At 44.4% G+C, this 14585-nt stretch overlaps 1 protein-coding gene across 1 annotated transcript in view; it reads right to left on the bottom strand.

Moving 5' to 3' along the window:
* Positions 1-11699: 11699 nt before the first annotated feature.
* aebp1b (AE binding protein 1b) overlaps positions 11700-14585 on the bottom strand; it is a 74463-nt gene continuing 71577 nt past the window's right edge. Inside the window, exon 20 of the mRNA XM_068023095.1 lies at positions 11700-14012. Within this exon, the coding sequence (XP_067879196.1) occupies positions 13711-14012 (302 nt within the window). The 3' untranslated portion in view covers positions 11700-13710. The remainder of the gene's footprint in view (positions 14013-14585) is intronic.

The following is a 14585-nucleotide window of genomic DNA, read 5'->3' as shown; positions in this document are numbered from 1 at the left end:
TCTGTCTCTTCTTCTCCCCCCCCCCCCCCCCCCCCCCACAAACAGAGGTGCCACATTTGTATATTAGCATTAACAGCATTAGCTGGTTATCAATAACTTAGAATATTTTTGTCCACCCTATTACATTGAAAACTTAGGTCCTGAACAGATTGATAAAACATCTAAGCAGGAAGACAAATTCTCTGAAACATAAGAGAAAGTAGCTGAAAAGTAATGCAGTAACTATAACATGTAGATTTCCAAAAAAGCCTTTGATAAGGTACCTCATAATAGATAAATGACTAAGGTCTGAGGATGTGGAGTTGGGACAAGTAGCAGAATGGATCGCTCGCTGGCTGTAAGAGAAAAAGCAGTCAGTATGGAAAATAGGTAAGTATTTGTGTTGGCATAAGGTGAGAAGTGGGATCAAACAATGACTTGTATTGAAATAGCACCTTTGACCGGATTAACATGTTTCAAGGTGCTTCACAGGGCAACCCACAATGCTCGATGATGGGATCGCTTGTTTGCAATATGTTAATGATTTAGATCTTGGAATCCACAAACTCTAAATTTGCAGACAACACCAATTGCAAGGGATAGTCAGAACTGAGCAGGATTGCAAGGAATTATAAGATGACATGAAACTTGCATAATGGATGTATAATTGGCAAATGAATTTCGACACAAGTGAGGTAAGAAAAGTTTGGTCACATACTACTTGAACATAAGAGTCTAAATTGTGTCGATCAGAAATAGGAGCATGTGTCCCCTCGAGTCTGCTATGTCATTAATGCAATCATGGCTGATCTGTCTCAACTCCACTTTCTTGCCTGCTCCCCATAGCCCTTGATTGCCTGAGCGATCAAAAATCTATCGACTTTGGTCTTGAATACATTCAATGATAGACCATCCACAGCTCTCTGGAGTAGACAATTCAAAAGATTCACAACCCTCTCGGGAAGTTTCTTCTTATCTCAGTCCAAAATGATTGACCCTTTATTCTGAGGCTGTGCCCGCTGTGTTCCAGATTCCCCAGCCAGAGAATCTCCTCTGTCAAGCCCCTCCAGTATCTTGTATGTTTCAATAAGCTCACATCTCATTGTTTTAAACTCGAGACTTTAGGCCTAATTTACTCAGCCTTTCATCCCAATGACCAATCTAGTGAACCTTCGCTGTATTGCTTCCAATACAATTATATCCTTTCTTAATTATGGACATCAAAACTGTATACAGTACTCCAGGTATGTCACCAAAGCCCTGTCCAATTAAAGTAAGATATACTTTTGCTTGTGCTCCAATCTTCTTGCAATAAAGGCCAACGTGTCATTTGCCTTCCTAATTGCTTGCTATCCCTGAGTGCTAACTTTGTGTTCCTTCTACAAATACACCCAAGTCTCTTTGAAATTCAACATTTAGAAGTTTTATGGCTTTTAAAAAAAAATTCTGCTTTTCTACTCTTCCTACCAAAGTGAATAACCTCTCACTTTCCCACACTATACTTCATCTGCCACCTTGTTGCCCACTCACTTAACCTCTTTGCAGCCTGTTTCTGTCCTCAGCTTTATTCCCACCTAATCTTGTATCATCAGCCAACATTACTGTCGGTCTCTTTGTCCAAGTTGTTAATATAGTTTGCAAATAGCTGAGGCACCAGTACTGATTCTTGAAGCACTCCATGAGTTACAAGCAGCAAACTTGAAAATGCGCCATTTATCCTTACTCTGCTTCCTGATGACCTGCAACTCTATGAGCCCTGATGGAAATGTACTGGTTCCTCTTTATCTATCCGACTGGTTACATCCTCAAAAAGCACTCATAAATTGATCAAACCGGATTTCCCTTTTGTAAACCCATGTTCACTTTGATGATTTTTTTTTAAATCTGTACTGTCAAGACTTCCATAATAGATTTTCAGCTATTTTCTCATTCTTCTTTCTTAAACAGTGAAGTTGCATTTGAGAACTTCCAATCAGCTTTACCCATTATAGAATCTAGGGAATTGTGGAAAATCATAACCAGTGCATCCATTATCTCTGTCGCTGCCTCTTTTAAGAAACCTTGGAAGTAGGATATCAGATCGTGGGGATTTGTTGGCTTTTAGTCCCAAAGTGTCTCCAAGACTTTTTCTTTGCTGATGAGACAAGAAGTGCCAAGTGAATGATCCATCTCAGCCTCTTTTTTTAAAAAATTCTTACACTGATTGTGGGCATCACTTTGTTGTCCATCCATGATTGCCCTTGACAACTGAGTGCCTTGCTTGGCCATTTCAGAGGCCAGTTCAGAGTCAACAACATTGCTGTGGGTCTCGAGTCACATGTAGGCAAGCCAGGTAAGGACAGCAGATTTCCTTCCATCAAGGACTTTAACGAAACAGATATTTTAAAAAGAAATTGATAGTTTCATGGCACCATTATTGAGGTTAGCTTCTAGACTTGTATCTATTAATTGAATGTATTAATTACTTTAAATTAAATTCCACCAGCTGCCAGGCTTGGATTTGAACTCATGTCCCCAGGACATTAGCCTGTTTCTTGGGATAACTAGTTCAGTGACGACCATTATGCTCCCAGCACACCCTGAGTTCTCCAGTCTCACTGATGCTAATCTACACCCAATTTGATTCACTCAATGTAATTTCACGAAAGAGCTGAAGGCACTAGATACTGTAAAGGCTGTGGGCCTTGACAGCAGCCCGGCGACAGGACTGAAGATTCGTGCTCTGGAACGAGCCACGTCCCTCGCCATGCTCTTCCAGTAGAGTTACAACACTGGCATCTACCCAACAAGGTGAAAAATTGCACAAATATGTCTCTTAGACAAAAAGCAAGATAAGTCCCATTTGGCCAATTACGGCTCTTCTCTATCATCAGCAAAATATGGTCGGCACAGACTTGGTGGGCTGAAGGGCCTGTTTCAGTGCTGTATCTCTTAGTAAATAAAATAAATAAAATGATGGAAGGTATTGTTGATATTGCTATCAAGCGGCACTTACACAGCAATAATCTGCTGATTTATGCTCAGTTTGGGTGCTCAGGCCACTTGGATTATGACCTCATTACAGCCTTGGTCCAAACATGGACAAAAGAACTGAATGCAAGGGGAAGTGAGTGTGACTGCTCTTGACATCAAGGCTGTATTTGACCGAGTGTGGCATCAAGGATCCCTAACAAAATTGACGGGAATAGGAATAACTCTCCACTAGGTGGAGTCATACCAAGCGCACAGGAAGATGGTTGTGGTTGCTGGAGGCCAATCATCTCAATCCCAGCCCATCACTGCCGGAATTCCTCAGGATCGTGTCCTCGGCCCAATCATCTTCAGCTGCTTCATCAATTACCTTCCCTCCAACCTAAGGTTGGAAGTGGGGATGTTCACTGATTGCACAATAGCGTCACAGAGACATGCAGCACTGAAACAGGCCTGCATGAATCCCATGTCCCCTACCACATCCCCACCTTCCTTCAATTCTCCTGCCACCTACCTACACTAGGGGTAATTTACCTATCAACCTGCAAGTCTTGGGCTGTGGGAGGAAACCGGAGCACCCGGCGGAAACCCACGTGGTCACAGGGAGAACTTACAAGCTCCGCACAGGCAGTACCCAGAACCGAACCCGGGTCGCTGGAGCTGTGAGGCTGTGGTGCTAGCCCCTGCGCTCCCCCCATTTGTTCAGTCCCATTTGCAGCTCCTCAGATACTGAAGCAGTCCAAGTCCATGTTCAGTGAGACCTGGAGAGCATTCAGACTTGGGCTGATAAGTGGCAAGTAACATTGGCGTCACACAAGTGCCAGGTAATGACCATCTCCAAAAGAGCATACGAATTAGGAGCAGGAGTTGACCACTCTGTCCCTCGAGCCTGCTCTGCCATACAATAAGGTCATGGCTGATCTGATTGTAACCTCAACTCTACATTCCCGCCTACCCCCAGTAACCTTTCACTCCCTTGCTTATCAAAGATCTGTCTACCTCTGCCATAAAAACATGTAAAGACTCTGCTCCCACTGCCAGTTGGTTCCCCACATATTGTTCCAGGAAACTGTCGTGAAAGCCGTCGATTAACTCATCTTCCAGACTACCTTTGCCAATTTGATTTGTCCAGTCTAAATGAAGATTCAAGTCCCCTACGATTATTGCAATGCCTTTTTGCCAGCTCCGATTATTTCTAACAAATGTTCTGCCCAACGGTTTAACTACTGCAAACTACCCCCACCAGCGTTTTCTCACCATTTTTGTTCCTAATCTTCATGCAAACTGATTCAGCTTCCTGATCTTCTGAACCAAGAGCACATGTTACTTCCTCAAAGAACTCCAATAAATTGTTTAAACATGATTTCCTTTTACAAAACCTTGTTGACTCTGCCTGATTACCTCGAACTTTTTAGATTGGATTAGAGATACAGCACTGAAACAGGCCCTTCGGCCCACCGAGTCTGTGCCGAACATCAACCACCCATTTATACTTCTTTTTCTTCTTTTGGGCCTCCTTATCTCGAGAGACAATGGATACGCGCCTGGAGGTGGTCAGTGGTTTGTGAAGCAGCGCCTGGAGTGGCTATAAAGGCCAATTCTGGAGTGACAGGCTCTTCCACAGGTGCTGCAGAGAAATTTGTTTGTTGGGGCTGTTGCACAGTTGGCTCTCCCCTTGCGCCTCTGTCTTTTTTCCTGCCAACTACTAAGTCTCTTCGACTCGCCACAATTTAGCCCTGTCTTTATGGCTGCCCGCCAACTCTGGCGAATGCTGGCAACTGACTCCCACGACTTGTGATCAATGTCACACGATTTCATGTCGCGTTTGCAGACGTCTTTATAACGGAGACATGGACCCATTTATACTAATCCTACACTAATCCCATATTCCTACCAAACATCCCCACCTGTCCCTACAACCTACCTATACTAGTGACAATTTATAATGGCCAATTTACCTATCAACCTGCAAGTCTTTTGGCTTGTGGGAGGAAACCGGAGCACCCGGAGAAAACCCACGCAGACACAGGGAGAACTTGCAAACTCCACACAGGCAGTACCCGGAATCGAACCCGGGTCCTTGGAGCTGTGAGGCTGCGGTGCTAACCACTGCGCCACTATGCCGCCCATTTTCTAAGTGCCCTACTACAATGTCTTTAATAACAGCTTCCAACATCTTCCCTATGACAGGATGTTTCTGATCCACCGAAGCTGCCTCTGTTTGATTAGTGCCAACACACTTGTAAGCTTTGTCTTTGAGAGGTTTGCCACATTTGTGATTTTGTCCTGCCAGGATATACCCAAAATGTGCCGCAGACAGCAAAAATGGAAATGATTGAGCTTCTTTTCCTGGTAGCTATGAGTCGCCCATGTTTCTCAGCCAAACAGCAAGGTGCTGAGAACACAGGCCTTATAAATAATTAGCTTGGTCCTTCGAGTCAGCTTGGTGTTCTCCTATGTGCATTTCGTGTGTTGGCCAAAGGTGGTAGCTGCTTTCCCTATGCTTGTATCGAGCTCTGCGTCAAGCGATGCACCCAAGGTAGTAGAATTTGCTAACCACTTGCAGTCGGGTGTTATTTAGTGTGATCAGGGGCAGAGATGCAACACCTTATCCCCTGACCACGGTTTTCTTGACGCTTATTGTCAAGGAGAACAAGTTACAGGCATGGGAGGGACAGTCCATGAATCTTGGTAGCTGAGTTTCTGTGTGAGTGACTAGCACAACATCATCAGCATACAGGAGTTGTCTGATCAGGACGCAATGTGTTTTTGTCTTCGCTTTCAACCTTGATAGATTATAGAGCTTGCCGTCTGACCTCGGGCTGGATCTTACTGGCTCCTTGACGCCACAGGTCGCGGCGCAGGACCTGCGACGTCGAGAAGGGCTGCCACATATTACTGGCGGCGGAGGGACCTTGGTGCAGCCTCCCCTGCCGCACGGCGCCGGCACCACAATTAGCATATGGTAAGGAGTACTTACCTATGCTGATTATGCAGCCTGCCGCCTCTCCACTGACACTCTGGATTTTTTGCTGAATGGGCAGCTGTCACGTGCCGTCCCCTTCACGATCTGAAAAGCTGGCGGGTCTTCAGAGGCAGAAGTTGTCACCAGCGAAGGTAAGTTGTGTTATTCAGGGGTCTCACTCTGCATTACAGAAGGGAGGAGGGACAGGGGATATTCAGGGTTCTAATTGCATTCTGAAAGGGAGGGAGGAGCGGGGGAATACACAGGGGTCTAACTCTGCATCCTTAAAGGGAGGGGGGATACACGGGTCTAATTCTGCATTCTTAAAGTGAGGGGGGATATGCAGGGGTCTAACTGCATCCTTAAAGGGAGGGGGGATATGCAGGGGTCCAACTCTGCATTCTTAAAGGGAGGAGGGAGGGGGGGATATACATGGGTCTAACTGCATTCTGGAAGGGAGGGTGTCTGGGATTACTGGAGGGAAAGCTGTGCTGGCATGAAGGGAGGTACCGTGTACCATCCTTCTGTTAATAGTGTACGCTCTGTGTTTGTCGGGGCAATGGCACACTAGGCACCCTGTGTGTGTGTGGGGAAGGTGCTAGAAAGGGCAGGAGCATTAAGGTTTTATGGATGGTGGGGGAAATTGATTCAGATGGTAGGATCTTGATGTGGTCATGCTATGCCACTCTGAGTGTTGGCCAAGATGGGCAATGCCATGGCATACCACATAGTTGATCCAGGAAAGCAGCTGATGTATCTGTCAACACCAATCCATGTCCTGTTAGGAACCTTCGAATCCAGGCAGGGTTCAACTTTATCACATGGGAATAGGTATAGCTCATCCTACGTTCTGTTATCCTGTGCACATGAAGATCCGTACGTGCCAGAGGCAATACCAACAGGCAGGTGTGATCCACGTAGAGGCCCCCGGTCATGAGCAACAGCCCCCAAGGGGAACCCGCCGTTAGGTTTGCCGTGCATCTACAGGCCCCACATGACATGCCATCGGATGTCAAAGTACCAGTTTCAGAGGAGATTGCACATATAGAGAGGGTGGTGACATGTCTCTGTGCCCTGCTTAAGGATGACCTGCAGCCCATGGGCTCCGATGGACATCCCATACCTTTGTTCCTCATAGTGGCAGCGGTTCTCAAGCCTGACGCCTCTGCAGCCTTTTTGGGGCCCACCAGAGACCTTTGTGAGGTCACACAGTTGGCAGTGCACCGCTGCATCAGGGAGGTCACCAATGCCCTGCACCGGAGGGCCAGTAAAGATGTCCACTTCAGGACGGACTCTCACAGCCAGGACAAGAGGACCATTGGTTCTGGCACCATTGCTGGAGAACCATAGGTTGTATTGTTCATAGACTGCACTCGTGGCCATCAGGCCCACTGCCAGGCAACCACTTGCAGACGTCACCATTAAAGGAGCCCTCTCAATCCAGGTGAAGCTGGTATGTGATGACCGCAGATGCTTGCAGTGAATGTGTGACTGCTTCTCGGGCAGCTGCCATGATACCTGGATCTTGCGCCAGTCCTGGCTGCCACCTCTGTTCACTGAACTGACTCAGATGGAGAGGTGCCTTCTTGGAGATAAGGGCTCTCCTTTGCAGACATGGCTCCCGACATGAGAGACTCCACCGCTGCTGCAGAGGAGAGATACAACACCAGCCACTGAGCTACATCAGCCACCGTTGAGCAGGAGATCAGCATTCTGAAAAAGTGCCTCCAGTGCCTGTATGGATAGGGTGATGCCCTGTACTACGGGCCGAAAGGCCAGTTCCTGTCTTTGCTGCTCTACACAACTACGCACCCAACTACGCATGATGAGGATAGACGTCAACAGGATTCCTCCTCGGACTCTGAGGACCTACAACATGAAAGACGCATGGGAAGGCAGATGGCACCCGGCCTCTGCATGTAGGGCTAGCAGTGACCTAGGAACAACGGAAGTGGCGTATCAGACAAAGGCTGTCTGCTCCATAGAAACTGACATGATCTGTGCAAGCCACACATCACGCTTGCCCACCTGCTGTGCACCAGTCTATATCTGCAGTATACCATGAGGGGCAGCAGCTGACTGAGCCAATGTCGATGTCATTGAGTCCGTGGAGACTCATGAGTAATGGTGGCATGACAATAATATTGCATATGTTGGCTCTCCTGAAAGGCCAGTGGTGTAAAGGGATGTGACATTGGTGCAACATGCTGGCACACATCATTCACACAGAGAAAAGGACACACATGCTGGTGAGGAACTTTTAGTGAAAGACTTATTTACATTGCTGTGACACTCGTGCATTCCTATTTGTGTCAGTGTGTTCTCTGTCAACCTCTGTAAACCTGTTATACCTTGTATGGTCTATTTAAGTCTCGTGCTGGAATGTGCAAAATTAAGATTATTCACCCAGGTGCGGCACGCCTACAAGAAGGAATGTTACACTTGAGTGGGAGAGGAGGATCGCAACTTCACAGGACACTGGGACACAGCAGAGTAAGTATGTGGCAGCAAAGCGGAATGTGCTGGGGTAACTCAGCAGGTCAGGCAGTATCTGGAAAGAGAAGCAGAGTTAACTTTCAGGTCTGTGAACTTGGACAAGTTAACTCTGCTTCTCTCTCCAAAGATGCTGCCTGACCTGCTGGATTTCTGCAGGACTTTCCGCTTTGCTGCCAGATTGACAGCAGCCCCACTCTTCAGTAGTCAGATAAGTATTTCTTTGACAGCTGTCAGGAAGCAGGTACTGGAGTGCTTAAAATAGGGCCCCAGCACCTGTGCACAACTGTCAAAAACTCACACTGTGCAGAATGTCCTGCCTCTCCCCACATATGGGGAGGGCGGCTCGGCACGTGATTCTAATGAGCCCCCGCAATTATTATCCAATAAAATTCAGCCCCTAGTGTGCAATTAACACTTATTCAAGCAACCACTGACAAGCAGTTTCTGTTTACCAGATATCTTAACTAGCTTGCAGTTTCTTTTGCAATATTCACGTTCAAAGTCAAATTCTAAATGTTCATCTCAATTACAGCTTGAGAAATAACTGACCAAAGAGATCCCACTTGCAACAGATTCCCAACTTTAGCCCTCAGTTTACAAAGCACTCTGTTCCCCAATCACTCTGTGCTTCACATTGAGCAAAGGGATCTGGGAGCACAAATGCATAAGTTACTAACAGTTAAAAAGTAGATTAATAGGAGCATAACAAAAGCAAATCAAGCACTTGGGCTTGTTTTGAAAGGGACAGAATTGAAAAGTAGATGAGTTTTGCTGAACTTGGTTTATGAACCTTGGTTAGACCACACTTGGAGTACTGTGTGCAGTTTTGGTCGCCATATAAAAGGAGTATAGAGGCACTGGAATAAAGATTTACTACAATGATACCCGAACTGTGAGGTTATACCTATCAGGTAAGGATGAACAGCCGAGGGCTCTTTCCTCTTGAGAAGGAGAGGCTGTGGGGTGACCGAATGGAGGTTTTTAAAATTCTGAAAGATTTTGATAGAGTGGACACGTAGAGTATTTCCAGTTGTGGTGAAGAGCAAAGCTAAAGGCCATCAATATGAGATAGTCACCAAGAAATCAAATGGGTAATTCAGAATAAACTGCTTTACTCAGAGAGTGGCGAAACTGTAGAACTTGCTACCACAGTAAGTAGTTGAGGCAAATAATATAGATGCATTTAAGGGGAAGCTAGATGAGCATATGAGGGACAAGGAAATAAAGGGTTGTGCTGATGGTAAGGAAGGATGGGAGGAGACTTGAGTGGAATGTAACTGCTGGCATTGTCTGGTTGGGTCGAATGGCCTCTTTCTGTGCTATATATTCTATGTAATTTTATGTCGTAAAGTGCTTCTTTGGAACATTGCACCTGAAGTGATCCTATTTGCATGCCTGGCTAATGTTAATTGCCTCCAACTTGCAGAAAACAGACAAATCCTAACACTTTGTAACTTGTTCTGAATCAGAAACATCCTGTTTTTGTCATAAATACATTAGATTCAGGAACAGATGACCCTGAGAGCTCTGACCATTGAAAGGTCAGTGCCACTGCACAGTCCCCATGCACATTTGGTGTGTAAAACGCTGCTGACTATAGTTTGGACCAGGGCAGGTTATTTGTTGCCACTCTGCCTTTGCTGTACTTGGAATTAAAGCAGCAGTAGTTCCCTCTCTACACACCCTTCACCTTATTTTGGCTAATGAAACCTGTGGCATTACATGTTGCAGATGATTATATGAATTTTGTGTAAGCTTGACACCTTCAGTGGTCTTAATTTGTTGGCTACCATGCAACAGATGTTTAAATGAATATCTAATAAAACTTGAAATGACCCTCACGCTGGGACTCCCTCTTTTGTACCTATATGTCGGATATCCGAGCCATATGTTGGTCAGAAATGACTCTTCTGCCTTCCCTAACCGTGAATGCGGATATCACTGCCTTCATATGATGATCGCTGCACCATTTTTTTCATGAAAAGTTTGGCACTTCTCTCACTTTTTGTCACACTTCATCTGAAACACTTTAGTGTATCCTCAGACTCATCATGAGCAATGTCAAAGGTGATCTGCCGGTACTTGAAACATCTTGTGGCATATGTGTGCCATCCACTGAATTTTATGTAATTTGTTTGAATTTATCAGGAATTAGACTGAGCTTGCTCAAACTACTTTCATTTGGAACCCTTTCAGCCCACCCAGAGAAGAAACTTAATCCCATTGGTTTGGCATGGATTTAAATCCTTGTCGACAACAACATGCATTTGTGCTGAGTCTTTAACATTGTAAAACATCCCAAGGTGTTGCACGGACATGTTATCCAACAAAATTTGACACTTAGCCAGAAAAGGAGATGTCAGGATGGATGATCAAAAGCCTGGTCAAAGACATAGGTTTTAAGGAGCATCTTAAAGGGGGAGAGTAAGGCAGAGAGGTTGAGGGAGGAAATTCCTAGCTTAGGCCAGAGGCATCTGAAGGCACAACCACCAGTGGTGGTGCGATTAAAATTGGGAATCTGCAAGAGGTCAGAATTGGAGGAACGCAGAGATCTCGGAGGACTGTAAGGTTGGAGGAGGTTACACAGATAGGGAGGACCATGGATGGATTCCACAAGGATGATTGGTTGGCATCCTTCCATTGGGGAGGTGTGGCATAGTGGTAATGTCACTAGACTAAACTCATAATCTGGAGCCCAGGCTTCTGCTCTGGGGACATGGGTTTGAATCCCACCATGGCAGATGGTGAACCTTGAATTCAATAAATATATCTGGAATTAAAGGTTAGTCTAATGTGACCATGAAACCATTGTCAATTGTTGTAAAAACCTATCTAGTTTACTAATGTCCTTCAGGGAAGGAAATCTGCCATCCTTACCTGGTCTGGCCTACATGTGATTCCAGACCCACAGCAATGTAGCTAACTCTTAACTGCCCTTCCCCAAATGAATAAAAAAATCTATGGAAGATGATGGAAACGCAACAAACAATCTATTTAGGTGGGGTGTCTTCTCTTGGTGCATCTTTGCTGATGGGTGTGAAGGCCAATCCTTGAGAGGCAAGTTCTGCCACAAGTGCCACAAGGATGAAAATTTTACAACTGAGGTGCTGCTGGACCAGGAGCCAATGTAGGTCAGCAAGCACAGGGTGATGGGCAGCTGGTTTGGGAAGTGAAAAGATGGTGCTTAACTCACTGGTCTGTCCAGCCCCTTTTGGAACACCATTCTGATTTAGAGATGTATGAAAACTGCAGTCATCAAAATTTAACTGCAATTAAAAATAATACTTCATTATTTGCTATCTTTTATTCTGCAAAAATAAGTTGTGTGGATATATTTTATGACATGAAGGAACTCTTGTACAGGGAAAGGGCATACCAACCCTTTTGAATATTGCATTTCCAATCCATTCAAAATATATGTTTTCTACGATATAACATAGGCATGACAAAACACGTATGGCTGCAATATTAAATACTGACCTCTCCCACAAAGAAATTTTTTTTTTCTAAAAATCCCGATTAATGTAAATTCAGCCCCTCTCTTACCCTGTCCGTGGCTTTATAGCTTCAAAACTAATCGCTGAGTGGAGGTCCACTTCATTCTTAGCATCAGATCAATAAACAGTCCTCCAAATACCTGCTTTTCAATAACCAGTATTGAAAGTCTATTGCGAGTGATGCAAAGCTGAAATTGGTAAGTACTTGAACAGAGCTGATTCCAAGCAGTATACATTCAGGCTAGACCTAATATATGTATTTCAACAACAGAAGATTATTATGAAGTTTTCTTCAACCTTCAACACAGTTATAGCTTCCCACACATCCTTTGTACTGGTAACGTACACATTTTTCCATCATCTTAAAGCTCTTTACTGGTAGGATAACCTAAAACTTTGTTAGATGTATATTTCTTTGGTTGACCTGGTGCAAAATGGATCAATAATCCTTGCCTGGCTTCATGTATAAACTGCAGATGTGAGAGTTTGATATCTAAGACAGGATAATAATATACAGGATAGTAAAAGTGAGCACCTTCTAAACTGTTCACCAGCACACTCTGAAATGCCTCCACTGTGCCACGTGCTTTTGTGACACTTTGTGTGGCCACTTTTATTTCATGAATCTGATTGATGTTTTAGAAGGAATTCTGTTCTGATTAGATTCCCATATGACAAGCATTCTGGTCACCCGCATATCCCAGCCAGCCTGCGAAATACAGCTGGAGGATAGGTTTGCTCAGTGTTGGCCTTGAGGATATCTCATGAACACATGTCTCCATCCCACAGATGTGTCAGTGAAGGGATATATTCAGAGGGGCGGTAGTAACTAAATCTGTTAAACTCCTATTTAATTGACAAATGAGCTTTGCAGGCTGTAGCAGTGTGGTCATTATTGAAATCTTCAATTGTACCATTTGACTCGAGCTGGAATCTAAAAAAAATCAGCCTTGTGCCATGAGTCCACATATTTTAAGCTCTGGCTTGCCATGTGAAGCAGGTGCTTTGAAAACACTGTGGAGCCCGTGACTGGTTTCAGATAAATAGTGCAGTTAGTAGGGATTGGGCAGGATTTTTCAAGTTTCTGCTCTCAACAGCCTTGTTCCCTGCATCAAGCGAATTTATTTAAAAATCTGTACCAGGTCAGAGCTTTGTCTTCAGAAAAAAGCTTTGCATATTCTGGTGTAATAATGTTTTTGGAGACCCAAACGTGAAATATTTGTGACAAGGAATTTATATTTGTGTTAATGAGTAAGGGAAGCCAGTGTAGGTTGTGGTTCCAATGTACATGTGCCTGAGCAGTTGGTTACGTATGTGTGCTTTGGTTCCAACGTCCACAAAAACTGGACTGCACGGAAAATGGTTCTGGAGACCCAAGTAACACACCTTCATCTTGATGCACCAGTATTAGGCTGTCTTGAGATGTAATCCTTTTGTGTTTCTCCCTCCCGATGAAACCAGTAAACATTGTGTCTGTCATTTTGTGGCAGGTTTTCTGCTATTACTAATACTGCTGAAGTTTGTAGGTCAGATTAAATGAATGCTATTTTTTTCGTCTCTTCCCAAACTGAAATCTGTTTGCACTAAAATCCAAAAACCCGTTCTCTGACATCACTGAAACCTTAGTGAAACTGAAAGATTGGACAGTAATTCATAATATTGATATGGCTGTTACGTATACTGATTTTTACAAGCATGTTTTATGATTCACAATCCTTCAGTGACACATCTGAGCTACTAATCAAAAAGACCTTTATCCAAGTTCCTCTAATTAAATCCATGAATCTACAATAAGTGAGTCCTCTATTGTGAAGTCCGAGTCTGGTTTTGGTGTTGCCTCCTCTGTCCTGGACGTACCCGAATCCTGCGGATCTTCTTTACTCTCCTTCCTCGTGTCAGGAGCACATTGATAGGTTTACGTCCATATTCTTCCATAATTTGTTGAATTCTGTGCCAGTTGGATTTGCGCAAATTAAAATTGCACTGTGTGGCTTCATTCTCGTATCCCACATGGCACACTCGTGCACTGGGCGCATAACCCTGTGCTTTCACAGTCACTCGATAGTCACCAGGGTTCAGTATTCGCCAGTAGTCCCCATCACTCGCTAGAAAACAAAGAAATAAGTGAAATATTAATCACAGGAAATGCTGGAAACATTCAGCAAATCAGGCAGCATCTGTGGAGAGTGAAACAGAGCTAATGTTTCAGTTCAGTGCCCTTTCATCAAAACTGGTCAGTATTTTGCTTTTGTTCAAATATGAATCAACTTGTTGTTTATCTAATTTAACTGTCAGTTTTGGAGCTGTATTTCTGTGTGTCTGCAAACTGCAGTTTCATCGGGTGAAGTGAGGTCAAGAGATTAAACGATAAAACTGCATTCTGTTCAAGACTGAATACTGCTTCAGTGGAAGATGAGACTTTTTCTGCATCTCTCACCCGTGGACAAAAATATTTTCATCTAATGCAAGATCCTGCTTTCACCTCTTACTTTCAACTCTTTTCTCTTCGGAACAGTCGTATGCCATTCAGCCCCTTGAACCTGTTCTGCCAATCAGTTAGATCATGGCTGATCTGGACCTCAATTACATTTTTTCGCTGTTGCAATCTACTTATCTCAGCCTTGACAGCTGCATTTGCCTTCATCCACAGCCTTTTGGGGAAGAGAATTCCATATTTC

The sequence above is a fragment of the Heterodontus francisci genome, chromosome 47 (assembly GCF_036365525.1).
Source record: "Heterodontus francisci isolate sHetFra1 chromosome 47, sHetFra1.hap1, whole genome shotgun sequence".
NCBI lineage: Eukaryota > Metazoa > Chordata > Chondrichthyes > Heterodontiformes > Heterodontidae > Heterodontus > Heterodontus francisci.
This window is presented reverse-complemented; position numbering and strand designations above follow the sequence as displayed.